Raw genomic sequence first — 21830 nt, forward strand, 5'->3', positions numbered from 1 at the left:
CTGGTCAGTGTGTGAGGCCGTGGGTGGTCCCGTGTGCTTGTGAGTGTTCAGTGACTGGACACTTGCTGGCTCTGGGTGTGTGCATGTTGCCCGTGTGAGGCCCCAGTGTGCACGAGTGTGGGCAGGTGCCCTGTGGGTTGGTCCAAAGGGTCTGGGCTCTGTGTCTGTGTGGTTTTCTGGACAGTCCCTCCCTTGGGCCATTCAGGGCTGCCAGATGTGGGTGTTCCCAGGGGTGGGCAGTGCAGGGAGGGCCTATCCCCACTCCCATGGCTAGTCAACCCCTGCACGGACACAGAGAGATCCTTGGACAGGGAATCAGGACACAAGGACAGTCTCTGACAGGGGGGCTGTGTCCTTTCCTGGGGGCTCCTGAGAGGTATCTCCCTGATCAGCCAGAGTTGCTGGGGCTGGGGAAGGTCTGGGAGAGGCTTAGCCTCTGGCCGAGCCTCGTGCCCTGCGGGGGCAAACCCCAGCCAGCTGGGCAGACAGTGGCTCTGGTCTGGTCATGTGGGACCCCTCCCTCTCTCTAGCCGTGACAACGTGGGCCTCAGAGGCAGCCTGGCCGACAGCCCACAGCCCAGACGTGCCAAGAGCTCTCTGCCTCAGAAAGAACCAGGATAGTCTCACAGGGTCCCAGGGCAGGCTGGGTGCTTTATTGACGCGGCAGGTGAGGGAAGGTGACAGTGTCCTCTGGGGTGAGGACTCGCCAGGCTCATTTACCCGGGGACCGGGACAGGGTCTTCTGGGTGAAGTGGTTGTGCAGAGCCTCGTGCATCACTGAGCATGTGTAGAGGTCTCCTTGCTGCCATCTGTTCCTGTCCACCCTGAGCTTGCTGTAGAGGAAGTAGGTCCCGTCGGAGTCCAGGACGGGCTCGGTGGTCTTGGAGTCCTGCTCCGGCTGCCCCTGTTTCTCCCACTCCACAGAGATGTCGGCAGGGTAGAAGCCTTGGATGTAGCAGGTCAGACTGACGGTGTTCTTGGTCAGCTCCTCCTGGGCCGGGGGCAAGACGTACACCTCTGGCGCCCGGGGTTGCCCTGTGGAACAGAGGTCAGCACAGAGGTCACTGACAGGGCAGTGGCGGGCCGAGCCAGGCTCCATGTGACCAGGCAGCCCCATGTCCTGCCCTGCCCGCTGCCCTCTCCCACCTGCGACTTTGGAGATGGTCCTCTCGATGGGGGCTGGCAGGGCTTTGTTGTTGACCTTGCACTTGAACTTCTTGCCATTCAGCCAGTCCTGGTGCTTGATGGGGAGGACACTGACCACGCGGAATGTGCTGTTGTACTGCCTCTCCTGTGGCTTCGTCTCAGCTGTGCTCACCTCCACGTTGTCTACATACCAGCTGAACTGGACCTCGGGGTCATCCTGGCTCACATCTACCACCACGCATGTGACCTTGGGGGTCAGGGAGATCATGAGCGTGTCCTTGGGCTTTGGGGGGAAGATGAAGACGGATGGTCCCCCCAGGATTTCAGGAGCTAGTGTGGGAGAGATGGAGGACACGGGTCAGCACCTGGGGCCTGCCCTCTGCCTGAGACTTCTCTGGGCACCCGTCCCGCTCCTTCGGCTTAGGGCAAGGCCTGGTGACTTACGTGGACATGGTGGACATGGGGTAGGTTCACGACCACAGGGAGCTGCAGGAGAGAAGGATGGGGTCACTGAGATATGGGGGAGGAAGGCACCCGCAGAGACAGGGTGAGTTTGGCTCTGGGCGCGCTCAGGTTAGGGCCAGGCTGCTCTTGGGTATGGCTCTTGGCAGGCCTATGACCAGTGCCCAGGAGCCCACACGTGGGCATCCAGACTGTGCCTGCCCTGGGCCTGGTGGAGACAGAGCACTCTCCCTGAGCATGAGAGGCATGGCAGAGTTCTCCAGGTGGCACAGACCTGCCTGACTTCCAGAGGACCCCTCCCCGTGCAGACAGTCCCCTTACCAATGGTCTTGTCCACCTTGGTGCTGCTGGCCGGGTGGGCTACATTGCAGGTGACGGTCTGGCTGGGCCAGGTGCTGGTGGGCACAGTCACCATGCTGGTGACAGAGTAGAGCCCTGACTGCAGGACAGCTGGGAAGGTGCGGACTCCACTGGACAGGGATCCTGAGTTCCATGTCACGGTCACCGGCTCAGGGAAGTAGCCCTTGACCAGGCAGCCCAGGTTCACTGAGGAGCCAGATGTGTCCCTAGAGCTGGGGGCCAGGGGGAAGACTGATGGGGCCGTGGTCGAAGCTGCAAGAGAGAAGATACTGAGTGAGCTGTGCTGGACGCAGATGGACCCAGGCCCACAGAAGGCCTGCTGTCCTTGGCTCTCCCCAAGCATCAGGCAGGGTCTGTTGTCTGGATTTGTGGGCATCAGGTACCCACCTGGTAGGCCCTACCTCCCTAGGTGATCCCCCACCTCAAGGATGCCCAGGCCAGGCCAGACCTCTCCTGATGGGCTTCCAGAGGGACACAGAGCCAACTGTGCAGTTAGCCCTGTGTGCCACCCCCTGCCCCTGTGGGAGAGGCTGCACACGGATCCTTTAGCATCTGATGACCACTGGACCTGTGTGGCCCTGGGGCCCCCAGCCCCTTCCTGGGCTCTGCCCATGGTGGGTACCACCTTGGTCCTGCTGGGCCCACCAGCTCCCTGTCCCCATGTGCTTCCTGTGGGCATCTGGCCTGACTAGTGGCCTTGTTCTCAGGTCCCCTGTGCCCTCCACTGTTACCGAGGAGTCCTGCTCTGGGTGGGGTTGGCTACCTCTGCCTGGGCTCTCCTCCCTGCACCTCGGCCCAGAGCCCAGGCCTTGGACCTAACCCTGCAGGGTCAGGTGTTTTGGAGTTGGCTCTGAGCAACCCAGTGCCCTCGGTCCTGGCCCTGGGCCCTAGGCCCTGCCCTGAGACAGCCCCTGGGACCCTCCTGATTGGCTCCCCCTAGCCCTGAGCTCTGGCTCCTCACTGGACCCTTCCTCCCCAGGTCTCCCTGCCCTGCTTCCTGAGGTGCACCATGGGCACTCTCCTTGGCCCTCTTGCCTGCCCCTCAGAGCCCCTCTGCAGCTCTGGCCTGGCCTCCACGGCACCTGTGAGCCCCGACCTCTCCCGAGCCTTCCTTCCCAGGGCCCTTGGGACTCAGCCCAGGACCCCCAGCCCTCAGCACAAGGCCCTGGGCACACAGCCAGGGCTGCCATCTGCTCATCTGGGAGCGCCAGCCCCAGAGACCTCTCCCCCAGCCTGGCCCTCCTGGGCCAGCACTGGTTCTCCCTGTAGCCCCATCTTGCCCCTTGCCAGGGACCCCAAGGAGCCCCAAGCCCCTTTCTTCTTCCCTTCCCACCAGCTTGCTCCCGCCAGTCCTCCTGTGCTGTGGGGAGGGAGGAATGTGGACAGCCCCGGAGACCAAGGATGGGTGATCTGGGGCCAGTGGGAGGGCAAGACCAGCAGGTTCCTGATCTCCCTGGGCTGCCCAGGTCCCCCAGCAACCTACCTGCCCCAGCTCTCCTGCGGCAGTTCTGCCTCTGGTGCCCAACGCCTGGGGGTCCTACTGCCCACTCTGCCCTCCATCCGTCCAGCTTGGCCCCTCTGCTGGCCTCCCCCACCCAGGACTGGTTTGCTTCCAGAGCCCGGAAGCACCCATCCTCTCTTCGGCCTACTCTTCCCAGCAGAGCCCTCCTGGATGAGCTCCTGGACTCTGTGACCCCCCGACCTCCCCCGTTGCTCCCAGTTCTGGAAGCTTCCCTGCTCCCTTCGCTCTGCCTGGTCAGCTGTCCTGTAAGCACCAGGTTCTGGAAGCTCAGTCTCTTCCCAGCAGTCAGCCGACGGCTGCTTCCCTGAGCTCCTGTCCCCTTCTGGCTCCCTCCCACCTTGAACTCAGCACACCTCAGCCCTGCTCTCTGCTCTGGGCAGCCCTCTGCAGCCCCCCCTCAGCCCTGCACCCCGTGGCCCTGCCCACTCCTGGCCAGCTCAGAGCACAGCAGCCGTGGGCGCTGAGCCCCTTCTAGCCTCCCGAGCTCAGTGGGGCTGCCTGCACAGCCCTGTGCTGTGTGCTCTGGATGCCCAGAGCCCCTTGCTGGCCACTCCTGGCCTGCCCTTGCTCACCTGCTGCCCCACTGGCCTGTGCAGGATGCTTTGCCCCTGGTGCTTTGCTTCTGCTTCCTGTGCTGTCCTCTGCTCAAAAGGTCCCCGCCCTGGGCTCTGCAAACCCTCCTCAGCCCCTGTTAACCTGCATCTGCTCAGCTCCTGCAGGGACCCAGGGACCCTGTAGCTGGACCCTTCAGACTCTACCTCTGGGATTGCCCTGGTCGCCCACCTGCTCTAGGACACTGTGGCTATTGTCTGTTCCCCTGAGTTCTGGGAATGTCAGCAGACAGAGTGCTCCCCGACCTGCCCCAGCTCACCTGTAACTGTTATGTTCTGGTCCCCTGAGCTCCTGGGGCTTCCCGGACACCTCCAGAACCCCACCTGCCCCAGCTAAGCTGCAACTGCTCTGCCAAGTTACCCTGAGCTCCTGGGGCTTCCCGGGCCCGTCTAGCACCCCACCTGTCCAAGTAAGCTGTAACTGCTCTGCCAAGTTACTCTTACCTCCTGAGGCTTCCCAGGCACCTCCAGCACCTGCACCTGCCCTAGCTTAGCTGCAACTGCTCTGCCAAGTTACTCTTACTTCCTGGGGCTTCCCGGGCCCCTCCAGAACCACCAACCCCCCCAGCTAAGCTGCAACTGCTCTGACAAGTTACCCTGACCTCCTGGAGCTTCCCGGGCACCTCCAGCACCCCACCTGTCCAAGTAAGCTGTAACTGCTCTACCAAGTTACCCTGAGCTCCTGGGGCTTCCCGGGCACCTCCAGCACCCCCACCTGCCCCAGCTAAGCTGCAACTGCTCTGCCAAGTTACCCTGAGCTCCTGGGACTTCCCGGGTACCTACAGAACCCCACCTGCCCCAAATCACACACAGCTATTCTGCCCCTTGTCCCCTGAGCTCCTGGTTCTTCCCTGGTACCTTTAGCACCTCTGCATCCCCTAGCTCACCTGTAACTGCTCTGTCCAGGTCCCCTGAGCTCATGGGGCTTCCCAGGCACCTCTAGCACCCCCATCTGTCCCAGCTCACCCACAGCTGCTCTGCCCAGTCACCCAAAGCTCTAGGGCGTTCCTGGCTCCTCCTGCATCCCCACTTGCCCCAGCTCACCTGTGACTGCTCTGCCCAGGTCTTCTGAGCTCCTCAGGTTTCCCGGGCACCTTCAGCACCCCCACATTCCCCAGCTTAACAGTAAGTGCTCTGTCCAGGTCCTCTGAGCTTCTGGGGCTCCCCAGTCACTTTAAGCACCCCAACCTGCCTCAGCTCACCTGGAACTGCTCTGTCCAGGTCCCTTGAGCTCCTGGGGCTTCCTAAGCCCTTCCAGCACTATCAATGGCCAAGTTCACCAGTAGTTTCTCTGCCCCTGGCTCCCTGAGCTCCTGGGGCTTCCCAGACACCTCCAGCACTGTGCTTGCCCCAGCTCACCGTAACTGCTCTGCCCAGGTCCCTGAGCTCCTGGAACTTTCCTGGCTCCACCAGCACCCCACCTCCCCCGCTCACCAGTAACTGCTCTGCCCAGGTCCCCGAAGCTCCTGGGGCTTCCCAGACACCTCCAGCACCCCACCTCTCCAGCTCACCTGTAAGTGTTTTGCCCAGATTCCCTGAGCTCCTGGGGCATCTCAGGTTCCCAAGCACTCCCACCTGCCCAGGTCACCTGTAAAGGCTCTGCCCAGGTCCCCTGAGCTCCTGGGGCTTCCCAGCATCTCATGTACCCCAACCTGCCCCAGCTCATCTGTAAGAGCTCTTCCCAGGTCCTCTGAGCTCCTGAGGCTTCCTGGCCACCTCCAGCACCCCCACCTGCCCAGCTTACCTGTGAGTGTTCTGCCCAGGTCCCCTGAGCTCCTGGGGCTTCCTGGTCACCTCCAGTACCCCACCTGCCCCAGCTCACCTGTAAGTGCTCTGCCCAGGTCCCCTGAGCTCCTTGGGCTTCCTGGGCACCTCCAGCACCCCACCTGTCCCAGCTTACCTGTGAGTGTTCTGCCCAGGTCCCCTGAGCTCCTGGGGCTTCCTGGTCACCTCCAGTACCCCACCTGCCCCAGCTCAACTGTAAGTGCTCTGTCCAGGTCCTCTGAGCTCCTGGGGCTTCCCGGTCACCTCCAGCACCCCACCTGCCCCAGCTCACCTGTAAGTGCTCTGCCCAGGTCCCCTGAGCTCCTGGGGCTTCCCGGTCACCTCCAGCCCCCCACCTGCCCCAGCTCACCTGTAAGTGCTCTGCCCAGGTCCCCTGAGCTCCTGGGGCTTCCCGGTCACCTCCAGCCCCCCCACCTGTCCCAGCTCACCTTCAGATGCTCTGCCCAGGTCCCCTGAGCTCCTGGGGCTTCCCAGGCACCTCCAGCCCCCCCACCTGTCCCAGCTCTACCTGTAAGTGCTCTGCCCAGGTCCCCTGAGCTCCTGGGGCTTCCCGGTCACCTCCAGCACCCCCACCTGTCCCAGCTCTACCTGTAAGTGCTCTGCCCAGGTCCCCTGAGCTCCTGGGGCTTCCCGGTCACCTCCAGCCCCCACACCTGCCCCAGCTCACCTTCAGATGCTCTGCCCAGGTCCCCTGAGCTCCTGGGGCTTCCCAGGCACCTCCAGCCCCCACACCTGCCCCAGCTCACCTGTAAGTGCTCTGCCCAGGTCCCCTGAGCTCCTGGGGCTTCCCGGTCACCTCCAGCCCCCCCACCTGTCCCAGCTCACCTTCAGATGCTCTGCCCAGGTCCCCTGAGCTCCTGGGGCTTCCCAGGCACCTCCAGCCCCCCCACCTGCCCCAGCTCACCTTCAGATGCTCTGCCCCTGGTGCCCTGCGCCCTGGGCTTCCCCAGCCTTCCAGCACTCCACTGCCCAGCTCTCCTGTAGCTGCTCTCCCTTGGTTCTCTGAGCCGCGGGACTGCCCAGGTCCCTCAGCATCCCTGCTTTCCCCAGCTCACCTGTGTCAGCTTGGACCCTGGTCCCAGGGGTGGCTCCTGGGTGGCTCACGACTCTCAGGCACCCCACCTGCCCAGCTCACGTGCACCTGCTCTGCCCAGGTCCCTGAGCCCAGAGCTGCCTCGTCCCACCCCACTCTCCCTCAGTGGAGGCTGGGTCCTCCTCTGGCCTCACCCTCTTCCCAGGGCTGGCCTTGCTCCCAGAGCCCCCGAGGCTCCCATCCTCTCTCCAGCCAGCTGTGTCCAGCAGAGCCCGCTGGCCCTGCCCTGCCCCTGGAGGAGGCCTGGACCCTGTGTCCCTGTGCTCCAGGCTTCCTCTGCACCTGGCTCTGGAAGCTGCCCTGGCCCTGCCTCCTTGAGTTCCCCTTAGCTCTGCCTCATACCCACAGTCTCTAGGAGAGGCCATGTTGTTCCTCTGACCCCCTCCTGCCCCATCCCCTCATGTCCGTGAGTAGGACGTGTGTCCAGCTCTGGTGGCCTGGCAGTGCCCTGCCCCTGGTTCCTGTCCCTCACTGGTTGGCACTTTCTAAGGCAGACCCCTGGGTGCTGTGCGGGGCCCTCTGTGTGGGGGCTGTGCTCTTGCTCCCTCCCACATCCCGTGGCCTGTGGGATGCTGGGTCCTGAAGGGCCACTGTGGCCCAGGCTCCATGTCCTCTCCTCCTGTGGCCTCCTCTCCCTGCCAACCCCACTCACCTTGTGGGGCCTTGAAGGGCGCTTGCCAGCCCTTCCTGCTCTGGCCCCTTACTGCCACCCACTCTACTCTGTCCTGTGCTCCCAGGTGTCACGGCTGTTGTCCCCAGAGGTGCAAGTCCCTCCCCGCCCCCGCCCTGCAGAGACTAAGAACAGGACTGAAACTGGTGGCATGCACACTTCCCTAAGTTCCCTTTTCTGGGTCGGAGGGTGAGGGGGTTCACCTGGCTGAGGCCCTCTCGTGTGGGCATGTGGTGGTGGGGAGCAGTGCCCTTGGGTCCCAGGGGAGAAGGGGGAGGCCCAATCCCACCTGCTGCTCTGTGCTCCTGCCTGGGGCTGGCCCGCGGCTGTGCAGTTAGGCCCTCCACCCTGACTGCCTCCCTGGAGACTGGGACCCCTCAGTACCTGGGCAGCCCCCTGACCCTCTGACCCCAGCCTGGTTCTGGTGGCTGCTTCTCCCTGGACCTCTCTGCAGACAGCTCTTCCTTGGGAGAACCCAGATCCTCCAGAGCAGGAGGAGCGTGGGGGCCCTGGGACTGGCGGGAGCAAGCTGGTGGGAAGGGAAGAAAGGGGCTTGGGGCTCCTTGGGGTCCCTGGCTATTTTGGAGAAGTCCATGACCCACTGAGAGAAAGTGTGTTCAGCTGTTGTTGGATGAAATATGCTACAGATGTCTGTCAGTTTCATTTGATTTATAATATTTTCCAGGTCCAAACGGTCTTTACTGAGTTTATGTCCGGGTGACCTATCTAATGGGGAGAGAGGTGTGTTGAAATCCCCTGGTATTATCACGCTGGGACCTATCGGGGGCTTCCATTTGAGAAGTATGACTTTTATGTAAAAGTCGCACCCATATTTGGGGGGAAATATTTATTATTGTTATATCTTCTTCTTGGATTGTTCCCTTTACCAATATGAAGCGACCTTCTTAGTCTCTTCTGGTTAACCCTGGGGTGAAATCTGCTCTGTCAGCTACGGGAGTAGCTACTCCTGCTTGTTTTGGGGCTCCTTTTCCTTGGTGTGTCAGTTTCCAACCTTTCCCTTTCAGCCTGTGGCTGTCTTTGCCTCTAAGGTGCATCTCTTGCAAACAACATGTGTCTGGGTGCAGAGGAGGGCTGGGCCAGGTCCCTGGGCGTTCTGCCAGCTCTGTCTTTTAATTGGAGAGTGGAGACCATTTTCCTTCAATGTCACTAGAAAGATGTTTATTAACATTTGATGTATTTATCATGCTTAATTTGGTTCTGTTTCTCATTTGCTTAGCTACCTTCAAATGAGATTTGTTCTTTTGTGAACTCTGGGTTTGGTTTTTATTTTTCTGTGTGCAGTATTTCTTTGACTGAGTTCTGTAGTGCTAGTCTAATAGTTCATGAATTCTTTTCAATTCTGGGAGGTTTAGTTTCATTTTCAATTTTGAGTGACAGCTTTGGTTTCCACAGCAGGCTTGGTTGGCAGGTACTTTATTGGAGGGCTTGGAGCACACCATTCCAAGCCCTCCTTGAGTGGAGAGTCTGTGCTGAGAAATCACAAGTGCTTCTGATTGGCTGTTCTGTAAAAGTGAGTTGGCCTTTTCTTTTCCCTTGAGGCCTTTAAAATTCTATCCTTGCTGTCTGTGTTAGGCCATTTAATTATATCTGGTGTGCAGAGGTTCTTCTTTGATCTTATATATTTTTTGTTCTTTTAAAAGATTTTTTAGTTGTAGGTGGGCGAAACACCTTTCTTTTGTGTACTTGTTTTTACGTGGACTGAGATCAGACTCAGGGCCTCCCAGGTGCTAGGCAGGCGCTCTGCCACTGAGCTACAGCCAGCCGCTGTTTGGGGTTCTGAGTGCTTCCTGGATCTGGATGTGCATCTCCTTCTGAAGGTTGGGAAGGTTTTCTGTCATCATATTCCTGAGGAGCTTGTCCATTGCATTCCCCTGCATCTCAGAGCCCCCTCAATTCCGATGATCCTTACACCCATGTCCTCATGGTGTCCCGGAGTTCTTGTATGTTCTCACCATGTTTAAGTATTTTTTTTCTTTTATGCTGTCTGAATGTTCAAGGCTGACCACGTTGTATTCCAGCTCTGAGATTCTGTCTTCACCATGGTCTACTCAACAGAGAGACTTTCACATGAAGATTTTACTTGATCTATTGTGTCTTTTATTCCCATGATTTCAGTTTGGGTCTTTTCAATATTTCTATATCCTTATTGAATTTCTCATTTACATTCTGTATTTACTTCCTTAATTCATTCAGTTGTTCTTCTGTGCTCTGTTGGAATTCATTGAACATTTTCATAATAATTCTTCTGAATTCCTTATCTGATATTTCACGTACGTCAATATTTTTACGGTCATCAAAAATTTTTGTAGTTGTCGGTGGACCGAATGCCTTTATTTTATGTGTTTATTTTTATGTAGTGCTGAGGATCCAGCCCCGTGTCTCACAGCTGATGGGCAAGCTCTCCCTGAGCCCGGCCACAGCCCTTGGGGACATTTTCTGGTGGATCACGACCTGGCAGGTGTTGGCCTAGTTGGCTCTCTCCTATGTCTTGTTTTCGTTGTTGGGTTTTACGTATTTGCTGGAAGGGATTTCTCTTCCACTCTCATGTGTGGACCTCTGGAGAGCACAGTTGCCAATGTGACCCAGTTTGGTGGACTGAGAGCCCCTCATAGGTGTGACTGAGTTTCATTAATTGTGGATGCAGTGGCTGGGTAGAGACGGGGCCGACTAAACCCACAGGGCAGGCGCCAACCCCGAAGCTCAGAGCCTGGCATCTCTGTGTCTCTGAGTGTGGAGGCCCCAGGCCTCAGGCAGCCCCCCTGGGTCTTAGCTGGCTGCACCCCATGTGGCTACTCTCCAGAGCTGCGTGGCGGTGCCCTGTGTCCTCCCAGGAGGCTTTGCACCCTGCTGGAGGCTGCGTCCTGGGGTCCTGGCTGTGCCCCTCCCATGGCCCCACCAGGCTTTCCAGGGGGGAGTCTGAGGGTGTCCACATGGGGGCAGACGTGCTGGCCTCCCAGGCCTGCCTCTTACTTCCTGTGGAGGCCAGGGTGTCCCACAACTCTTGCATCTGCTCGTCCAGGGTCAGCACCATGTGGACGCCGCCAGGCCTGCTGCTGCCAGAGACAGGCCTGGCCCATCTGAGCCACAGCTGGGCAGGCTGCGGAGGGCTTCGTGGTGGACAGCGGATGAGGGAGCCCTCTCACTGTGCGGTGGGCCTGGGGCGTGGCGCCGACTCCCTGGCCCTGCTATGCCCCTCTGCTCAGGCCTCTGATGGACAGGTAGCTCCTCCCACTGTCCTGACAGCTGGTGTGAGCACTGAGCCCCGGGGCTTTCTGGGGGGCTCTCCCCCGCACCCTCTCTCCCTCTCCAGCTGCACAGGCCTCCTCCCCGGGTCCAGTCTCCTGCCCTGCTCAGAGCTTCCTCTGGTGTCCCTTCTGGTCTCCCCCTCACCGCGGCTGTGCAAGAGCGTCTTGTGCAGGCTCCACGTTCCCCTGGTTCCAGACCCTTCTGCTGACTCCCCTTCACTCCTTCCTGGTTGGAAAGGTGACGGTCATGTAGGTCTCTGGGCCTCTCGCATTCTCCAAGGCCTGGGGTCCAGCTGGTGGTCTGCGATGGAGAGAGTCCCGAGTGCTGGAGAAGACCAGTGTGCCTGTGTGGCCTGAGGGCAGTGGCCAGTGCTGGCTGTTCTGCTGGTGGGCTCTGGAGGCCCTGTGTCTGGATTCCTGATGGACATGGAGCTTGCCTTGAAGCCGAAAAAGGCGCCTGCAGGAGATGCCTGGAGACCTTGCCCATCTGCCTCATGGCCACCCTCCTTGCCACTCTGTCCCCGGCTGGGGCAGGATTCTGAGTTAGCAGTGTGTTTTCTTCAGACTTGCAAGGCCACTGCGCATTGCCTCCTAGGTCCCCGGGAGGTCCCTGGAAGGTCCCCGGCTGGCCTCCTGGCCCGTGTGGTGGGTTGGGACGGCCAACACTCTGTCCTCCGTCTTCTCCCTGGGCTCTCAGGGGGCTGGGGGTGGTATCTGAAGACCAGCAAATGTGGGGGAGGCAGGGTTCTCTCCCCAATCTGTGTGACCTGAGTGTCCTGGTCTGGATGTGAAGCGTCCTCCCAAAGCTCACGTCTGAGCCGATGTGAGAAGGTTCAGAGGGGAAAGGATTGGGTGAGGAGAGCCTTAATCCAAGCAGCAAATTCATCCATGATGGGATTATCTGGGGTGGCTGAAGGCTGGTGGGTGTGGCTGGAGGAGGTGGGCACTGGGGTGTGGGGTTTGGATTTACGTGATGTACCTGGGAGTGGAGGCTCTCTGCTTCCTGATGGCTACATCCTGAGCTGCTCTCTCATGCCATGTCCTTAGCCCTGAGGATCTTCCTGACTCAGGCCCAGAGCAATGGAGCCGGCAATCTATAGATGAGACCTCGGAAACTGTGAGCCCAAGTGAACTTTCCCTCCTCTAGTTGTTCTTGCTAGTTCTTTTGGTCAGGGTGGTGAGAAGCTGACTGGAATAGGTGCTGTGGTCAGTTGATTTAGCTGGGGTGGACATGTGGAAACCTGTGGGAGGCCACCATGCCATGTGACCAGCATTTTTCTTCTCTGATTAGTGGAGGTCCTGTTGGTCACTTCCTGTGATCTGGCCACATCAAGTGGCCCTAGATGGCGACCCCCATCTTGGAAGTCATAAAAATGTTGCCAAATGTGTGTTCATGTGAAGGTGTGCCATCCCACAGCCCCAGGGTCGAGTTACCTTACCTGTCCTTGTTACCCTGCCCCTGTTGAGCTTTATTGGATGGAAATTTCTAAACAATCAGAGTCTCCCTAATAAAAGGCCACTCCTGAATGTTCTCTCTCTCTCTCTCTCTCTCTCTCTCTCTCTCTCTCTCTCTCGTCTCAGTGACATTCCTCCTCTCTCATTTGACAAGCTTGAGCCTGAGGGCAGGGGAGCTGTTCCTGGGCTTAAATTAAAGGTGAATTTTGTGTCTGTGTTTTATTTGATATCTTAGGAAATTCACTTGAGCGACCCTTAGTTTAGGTAACTGCACTTGTCGGGTGCAGTAATTGGCGCCCAACGTGGGGCTTCTCAAGCGGAATTTCCAGGTTGATTGAGGAAACGTGCTATAGAAAGTTATTGCACCGTGAAATTTTTTGAGGGGTCACAAAGGAAGCAGACCATTTTATAACTAAGGACATTAAAGATTTATCATGGGAAGTTCCATATCTTCAGATAAAGAGATGTATTTAACAATTTTGGAAACTATAATTAACTGGAAATCAAAGCAAGTGAGAAAGAGGCAGCTAGCACAGTTCCTGAGAACGGTTAGCGAGGTGTCCATGGTTTTGTGAGCAAGATTCACCAGATGTACGTTCTTGGGAGAGACTAGGAAGGAAACTGTATAAAGGCTGGCGTTTTGCAGAACTGTCTAGAAGTACAACAGACAGTGTTCAGAAGGTCTGGACTGCATTAGAAATGTGTCATTTTGATGATGTAGATCATGGTCAATGGCCCCCAGAAGACCTTTTAAAAGGACTTCAGAGACAAGTTAAGAGCATAGAGCAGGAAAAATAGCCAGAGGCTGTTTTTTTGAAAATTTTTTCTCTTTCCATATTGGGCTGAGAGTGAATCAAATTTCACTCAATCTGCCACCCAGCAGGCAGATTGCTTTAGGCAAGACTTAAAACCAAAAATTCAGTTTCAGTTGAATCCCACTGGAGAAAAATTCAGAGGGGCCCCGAGGGGCGTGTTCCACAGAGGAAACTAGTCCTGACCAGAGCTCTGTGAGGCAAATTCAAAATGGAGAAGAACAGAATGAGCAGGAGACAGACAAAGAGTCCCAGTCAGAGGGGACTCAGTTTGATGGCAAAGAGGAAATGGAGGAGAATTTTGCTAGGTTGTGTTTAGCTGGACTGGCACCCGCGTCTGAATTCAGCCATTTTCAGCTGGGAGAACGGGCTTTAATCGACACTCTGAATTGGCCATGGCTATGCTTATACCATTACAATGTGGACTCAGGAGGGCGCAGGAAGCGGGGGAAGATATTACAGGTTTTCAGCTTTTTCCAGTTTTTGAAAGGTTAACGAGCACAACCAGCATGTCTGTGCACATGCTAATTCCCTTTAAAACCTTAGAAAAATTAAAAAATGCTTGTGGTACTTATGGCCCTCCTTCACCATTTGTAAGAGCTTGCTCAACTCGGTTTGCCAAGAACCTCTTCCACTCAGTGACTGGGTGTCCATGGCCAGAGCTTGTCTGATGGCGGTGAATATCTTCTCTGACGGTCTCACTGGACAGATTTCTGTACCGAGCAGGCTGAGAGAAACAGGAGACAGATCTTGAGACTCCTTTGGAGATGTTGATGGGAACGGGTGAGTTTGCAGATTTAGAGAGGCAGGTAAACTATGATTTAGTGGTTTATGATCAGATTACTTCATGTGCAAAGAAGGCAGGGCAGCAAATCTCTTCCCAGGACCAGTCTAATCTAGCTTTGACTAAGATACAACAGGGCTCAGAAGAACTGTTCTCCGACTTTGTAGCACGCTTGTACCAAGCAGCTAACAGGTCAGTTGTGGACTCAGGTACCTGTGGGATCATTGATAAGCAGGTTGCATTTGAGAATGCAAATAAGGTCTTCCAGGACATCCTCCAACCTCATAGGAAAAAGGGGACCATCTCAGACTTGGTTCGCCTTTGGGCAGACGTCGGTCTGACCAATTGCAAGGTTTTATGCTCACCATGGCTTTAAAGCAGGTGCTTCAGCCCCAATCCCAGGGATGCCATTCTCATGGGCAGTGTTTTAACTGTGGGAAAAATGGCCACATGGTGTGATACTGCGAGTCCCAGCGCAACAGGGCAGAAACTTTTCCCAGTTCATAAACACTTTTGGCTTTGAAGTTCAAGGAAAGGCTTAAATGTCACACTAGCTATAAGTATGTGTGTGTTACTGTGGCCAAAAACAATGCTTCCCTATGGGATTGGGAGAGGAATAAAAACCATTTGTTGGGTATTTGGCAAAATAATAATAACAGCTTGGATCTTTGGGAGCTCCATCATCATATTCAAGATATACAAAAAAGTAAGATTGATTTTTTGGATACTACTTCCATAGCTAATCAAATATTAAAAGAATTAAATGGCTTTAACCCTGGAAACATTCTGAAACACTCTGCATGGTATATTCTTGTATTGTTCTTTTGCTGTTAATTCTCTTTTGTATTGTGATTGTAGGATGGTGAGTCTTCAAAACAAGGATTTGGGGACTCGAAAAATGACACATCAGCTGCTCTTTCAAAGAAAAAAGGGGGAACATGTGGGGGGCTGTCATATCATGTGACCAGCATTTTCCTTCTCTGATTGGTTGAGGCCCTGTCAGTCACTTCCCATGATCTGGCCACATCAATGGCCCTAGAAGGTGGCCCCATCGTGGAAGTCGTAAAAATGTCACACAATGTGTGATCATGCGTAGACGTGCCTTCCTACAGCTCAGGGGTCAAGTTACCTTACCTGTCATTGTAACCCCGTCCCTCTTGACCTTTACTGGATGGAAATTTCTAAAGAATCAGAGTCCCCTAATAAAAGAGCCCTCCTGAATATGCTTGCTCTCTCTCGCCAGCCTCTTGTGACATTCGTCGCTCTCCCTTTTGGGGAGCTTGAGGCCGAGGGCAGGGAGCCGTCCCGGGGCTTAAATTAAAGGTAAATTGTGTGTCTGTGTTTTATTTGATAACTTAGGAAATTCTCTCGAGTGACCCTAGTTTAGCTGCCCATGCTGGTCGGGGGCAATAGAAACCCAACTCTCAGCCTCCACGAGCAGGGGAGAGCTGATGACTTCAGGGAGAACCTCCTCCGATGAGCTCCTCGGGGGCGCGTGGCCCTGTTCCAGGTGCTGGGAGCCAACCAGCAAGGGGACCCTGACCTAGTCTTGCTCTCTGCATCCCAGCTGCCCTCCTCTCTGCCAGTGTCTGCAGGATTCCCTGGAGCCCTGGTGTTTCAGGAGACCCTCCCCAGAGACAACCCCATCTTATTCCAGGGTGTACCAGGGGTTAGAGTTGGGGTGTCTCCATTAATCCTCATGCAACCAGCGGCTTCTTCCCTGTGGTAGTGGGGATGAGCTGAGGGGTGCTGTGCCACTGAGCTACAGTCCCAGTTCTGTTTGTTTTTACTTTGAGATGGGGTCTTGCTACCTTGCTGAGGTTGGCCTGCACCTTGTGATCCTCCTGTCTCAGCCTCCTGAGTTGCTGGACTCAGGCGTGGCCCCTGCCCCTGGTTCCACCAGCGTGGTGATAGTTGTCTTCCTTTCCTTGGACTTCAGAGGCACTGGGTGCCTGCTGTCCTTGGTGTTCCCGCACACTGGCCAGGGAGTTGCTGATCCTTGCGTCACCACCCTTGTCCCTTATGGTCCAGCTCTCTGGGGCCTGACCCACCACCGAGTTTTTCCAGGTGTCTCTGCAGTCCGAGATTTTCTGCCTGTCAGGTGCTGTTGCCCTTCTGAGATGGGGTGGTGCAGGCAGGTCTCCCCAGCCCACACCCTGCTCCCCTGGAGACCTCCTGAGTATTGCTCCTGGCCTGAGCTGGGGTGGTGCAGGCAGGTCTCCCCAGCCCACACCCTGTTCCCCTGGAGACCTCCTGAGTATTGCTCCTGGCCTGAGCTGGGGTGGTGCAGGCAGGTCTCCCCAGCCCACACCCTGCTCCACTGGAGACCTCCTGAATATTGCTCCTGGTGTGAGCTGGGGTGGTGCAGGCAGGTCTCCCCAGCCCTCACCCTGCTCCCCTGGAGACCTCCTGAATATTGCTCCTGGTGTGAGCTGGGGTGGTGCAGGCAGGTCTCCCCAGCCCACACCCTGCTCCCCTGGAGACCACCTGAGTATTGCTCCTGGTGTGAGCTGGGGTGGTGCAGGCAGGTCTCCCCAGCCCACACTCTGTTCCCCTGGAGACCTCCTGAGTATTGCTCCTGGTGTGAGCTGAGGTGGTGCAGGCAGGTCTCCCCAGCCCACACCCTGCTCCCCTGGAGACCTCCTGAATATTGCTTCTGGTGTGAGCTGGGGTGGTGCAGGCAGGTCTCCCCAGCCCACACCCTGTTCCCCTGGAGACCTCCTGAGTATTGCTCCTGGCCTGCGCTGGGGTGGTGCAGGCAGGTCTCCCCAGCCCACACCCTGTTCCCCTGGAGACCTCCTGAGTATTGATCCTGGCCTGAGCTGGGGTGGTGCAGGCAGGTCTCCCCAGCCCACACCCTGCTCCCCTGGAGACCTCCTGAGTATTGATCCTGGTGTGAGCTGGGGTGGTGCAGGCAGGTCTCCCCAGCCCACACCCTGTTCCCCTGGAGACCTCCTGAGTATTGCTCCTGGTGTGAGCTGGGGTGGTGCAGGCAGGTCTCCCCAGCCCACACCCTGTTCCCCTGGAGACCTCCTGAGTATTGCTCCTGGTGTGAGCTGGGGTGGTGCAGGCAGGTCTCCCCAGCCCACACCCTGCTCCCCTGGAGACCTCCTGAGTATTGACCCTGGTGTGAGCTGGGGTGGTGCAGGCAGGTCTCCCCAGCACTCACCCTGGTCCCCTGGAGACCTCCCACATTACATTTATCAGCCCCTCAATTAATGCTCCTGTCCTGGTCTGAGGTAGGCCATCCTAGATGGGGAGGACCCTGCTCTTTGTGGTCCCTCTGTGACCCAGTACCCTCTTAAGTGGGCAGAGGGCAGCAGGGAAAGTTTTAGGCTGGGCCTGGGAGTGGCTTGGGTTTACTCAGGGCACTGAGGTCATGTGCCCTAGAGCTGTCCATCAGATCTGGGTGGGATGTGGCTTATGGGCCATGAAATAGGTAGGTCCTGGCGCCCATGCCCACCTCCCCTGACCTCCATGATGCACAGCTGTGACCGCTGTCAGGTAACGGCTGTGATCACTCCCTCTGGGGGCAGACGAGCGGGACCTTTACGCAGCATATGGGACCCCTGAGATCCTGCTGGAGATCACGTGGAGCCCCTGCCCGGGTGTGGGGCTGTTGCTGTGGCTCCAACGTGCCTTCCAAAATTCTTGTTGAAGGGTAAGTCACATGGCACCAGTATTCAGAGGTGGGCCTGGGGGTGATGAGACCTTTCGGGCTCCAGGGACAGATGCTCCCTCGTTCTGGGAGCAGGCCTGTTATGACAGGGAAAGCCTGCCCTCTCTCCCACTGCCCTCTTCCCCGTCTGCCTTCCTCAACGGCAGGGTGCAGCAAGCAGGCCTCACCAGGTGCTGGCCCTTTGTCTTGGACTTCTCATTTTCCAGAACCTTAAAGAGTACATTTCTATGTCTTATAAATGACCACCCTCAGGTGCTTTGTGACAGTCGCACAAAAGACAGAGCCTGCTCTGTCCCTGACATCTGAAGTGAGGACCCAGCAGCTTGGCAGCCACTACCCACTGAGCTAAATAAGCGCGGGCTTCCAGAAGCCATGCCTGTGGCTTCTCTGGCAATATATATGCTCAGAAATTTAGTTGACTTAGCATCCATGGCTTTCACTAGCCAGACACAACAACCTTTCCTCGGCAGCTTTCCTAACTGCCTATTTCTTTGATTACTCATGGCCATGTCTTTATTTTTAAAAGCGAATAACTTACCTCTGGCAGCACCATGGATGGAAAGGCCTCACCACGGACTCAGACGTTTGTCACCAACTTTGTCATTGAAAACCTTAGGGGTGCTGCCTGTTACCGTTGGGGGTCTAGAAGAAGTGGGTCTCTTCAACACTCTGTGTATAGTAGGATTTTCTCTATGATTTACACATTCTTAACTTCCAAAGCTGCTATTTCCCCTCTGAGCCAACCTCCTCCTTCCAGTTCCCTGGTGAAGGAAGCTAGCAGCCAAATGAAATGGCTCATGTGTGGGTTTCAATGTCTTGGCCCAGAGCTGCAGGCTGAAGGGGGCAGAAGGCCAACCCCAAGCTTCAGCAGGTTGGGCCCAGGCCTGAGCAGGACCCACAGCCTCCCAGCCCCGACTCCAGCTCCTGTGGCTCCCTCCCTCTCCTGAGCCAGTTCCTGCAGCCTCCCCTGGCCTCAAGGTACAGCATCAATATTGACAATGTGAAGTCTGATGACAACAAAGTGCTGGCAACTTGAGTCAACAAGGTATAAAAATTCTATTCTTTGTGAGCTTCCAGGTGTGCAGACGTGGTGGGTGATTTGTGTGTTAATCCTCGAGGCCTGGGTACCCAGATCTGTGTTCTTCAGGTTTTCAGATGTGCTTGACGTTTAAGTCAGTCAACTGAGTAAAGCCGAGCATCCTCCATAGTCGATGCGGGCCTTTCCATCACTGAAGACTGTAGGAGAAGACAGGCTGAGGCCCCAGGGAGATCCCCATGTCTCTGGACTTTGGCTGGAGGATCAGCTGTTCCACTGGGTCAGACTACTGGCCTCCTGGGAGGGTTCAGACTTCCCAGACACTATGACACTGGTGATGATTTCTTAAGACCTCTCTACCTTTTCCAACTCCATCTCCCCTTCATCTTCATTACCACCTCCATCCCCATCTCCATCTCCATCTCCATCTCCATCTCCCATTCCCCCCCCTCCATCTCCCCTCCATCCCCATCTCCATCACCTATTTATCTCCATCTCCATCTCCCCTTAGACTTCCATCTCCATCTCCCCTTAGACTTCCATCTCCATCTCCCCTTAGACTTCCATCTCCATCTCCCCTTAGACTTCCATCTCCATCTCCCCTTAGACTTCCATCTCCATCTCCCCTTAGACTTCCATCTCCATCTCCCCTTAGACTTCCATCTCCATCTCCCCTTAGACTTCCATCTCCATCTCCCCTTAGACTTCCATCTCCATCTCCCTCTCCATCTCCCATTCCCCCCCCTCCATCTCCCCTCCATCCCCATCTCCATCACCTATTCTTCTCCATCTCCATCTCCCTTAGACTTCCATCTCCATCTCCCCTTAGACTTCCATCTCCATCTCCCCTTAGACTTCCATCTCCATCTCCCCTTAGACTTCCATCTCCATCTTCATCTCCATCTCCCATTCCCCCCCTCCATCTCCCCTCCATCCCCATCTCCATCACCTATTCTTCTCCATCTCCATCTCCCTTAGACTTGCATCTCCATTTCCCATCCCCCCTCCTTTCCATCTTCCCTTCCATCTCCATCTCCCATCCCCTTCTATCTCCCCTCCATCCCCATCTCCATCACCTATTCATCTCCATCCCCATCTCCTCTTAGACTTCCATCTCCATCTCCCTCTCCATCTCCCCTCCCCCTTCCACTCCATCTTCCCTTCCATCTCCATCTCCCCCTTCATCTCCATCTCCTCTTACATCTCCATCTTCATCTTTATCTCCATCTCCCCCTTCATCTCCATCTCCATCTCCCCCTCCATCTCCATTCCCCTTCCATCTCCATGTCAAACTCTTCCACCATATCCACCAGACCCTCAACCTTCGTCTCCTCATATCCATCTCCAACTCCATCTCCCCTTCCTTTTCCATCACCTCTTTCACCCCATCTCTGTATCCCCCTCCTCCTTCATCTCCATCTTGCCCTCCATCCCCATCTCCATTTCTATTTCCCCCTCCATTTCTATCTCTCCTTCCTACCCCGTCTCCATCTCCAACTTTCCTTAGACTTCCATCTCCATCTCCCTCTCCATCTCCCCTCCCCCCTCCTCTCCATCTTCCCTTCCATCTCCATCTCCCCCCTCCTCTCCATCTTCCCTTCCATCTCCATCTCCCCCTTCATCTCCATCTCCTCTTACATCTCCATCTTCATCTCCATCTCCTCTTACATCTCCATCTTCATCTCCATCTCCATCTCTATCTCCATCTCCATCCCCCCTCCATCTCCATCTTCATCCCCCATCTCCATCTCCATCTCCCATCCCCCTCTATCTCCCCTCCATCCCCATCTCCATCACCTATTTATCTCCATCTCCATCTCCTCTTAGACTTCCATCTCCATCTCCCCCTCCATCTCCATCCCCCCTCCATCTCCATCTCCATCTCCCCCTCCATCTCCATCTCCATCTCCCCCTCCATCTCCATCCCCCCTCCATCTCCATCTCCATCCCCCCTCCATCTCCATCTTCATCCCCCATCTCCATCTCCATCTAATCTCCTTCTCCATCTACACTTCCATTTCCATCTCCTCTTTATCCCCATCTCCCCTCCATCTCTATCTCCCTTCCATCTCCATCCTCATCTCCATCTTACCCACCTTCCATCTCTTCTCCATCTCCATTTCCATCATGATCTCTCCCTCATATTTCCTTACATCTCCATTTTTTCTACCCCTTCATCTTCATCTCCCCTCTATCTCAGCTCCATCTCCATCTCCCCCCCATCTCCATCAACCCTCCATTTCCTTTTTCATCTTCATGTCCATCTCCTTGTTTTTCTCCATCTCCATCTCTACCTCCCCCTCCATCTTCATGTCCATCTCCTTGTCTAGCTCCATCTCCATCTCTATCTCATCTATATTTCCATTTGGTTCTGCTTATCTAGAAATTGACTACTACAGCAAGATTAGATACGCAACAATCGTTTTAGATAATCCATCACATCAATTGGCTGAGGAAGAAAAATCCTGTGTTTTTATCAATAAATGAAGAAAATATGTTTGATAAAATGCAACATGATTTATCATAAAACTCTCTGCAAACTTTGGATAGAGAATGATGTACTCAAACTGTTAGAGGCTCTTTCCAGAAGCCCTTGTTTGACAGTGGCCGGGAACCTCATGCCGTCTCCCCAAGGTCAAGAGCAAGGCCCTCCATAGTGTTGCTCCCAGTGCTGCACTGGGAGGCCTGGTTAGGGACTGTGAGAAGAGAGGGAAGGCACAAGTTCTGGTGGGAATACAGAGTGGCCTTTGTCCCTGGGTAAGCCCACTTCTGCGTGCGGGATGCAAAGAACTGGCAAAAATCTCCTAGGACTAATGCACATTCACCTATGTTGATGGATAAAAGTTTAACATTTAAAGTCAATGTATTTTATATATATCATCATGGAACATTTAGAATTTGAAATAGAAGAGTGTCATTTATATCAGCACCAAAACTTGAAAAACTTAGTTATAAATTTAAACAGAAATGTGCAAGATATGTATATATAACTATAGAACTCTGATGAAAGAAACCAAGAATGATCTCCGTGGGGAGGTACTCCATGTTCACAGACAGGAAGACCCAACCCTGTGATGGTCCCTGGGGTCTGCAGGGGCTGGGCCAGGCAGGTGTGCAGTCTGCAGGTGTGCAGAGCTCCACTCGACATT

General features: G+C 55.7%; 2 gene segments (V, D, J or C); both read right to left on the reverse strand.

The window, feature by feature from the left end:
* Window positions 1-21830, reverse strand: part of LOC124098272 (immunoglobulin heavy constant alpha 2-like) — a 123486-nt gene that overhangs the window by 33740 nt on the left and 67916 nt on the right.
* LOC124098273 (Ig gamma-2 chain C region-like) lies at window positions 624-21023 on the reverse strand. The segment is given in 6 exon segments: window positions 624-1035; window positions 1147-1476; window positions 1591-1632; window positions 1930-2220; window positions 3452-3886; window positions 20915-21023. Coding segments are annotated over 6 exon segments (1530 nt in total).

Source organism: Marmota monax, unplaced genomic scaffold (assembly GCF_021218885.2).
Source record: "Marmota monax isolate L192 unplaced genomic scaffold, Marmota_monax_Labrador192_F-V1.1 WCK01_AAM20220418_F8-fsc00190, whole genome shotgun sequence".
Taxonomy (NCBI): domain Eukaryota; kingdom Metazoa; phylum Chordata; class Mammalia; order Rodentia; family Sciuridae; genus Marmota; species Marmota monax.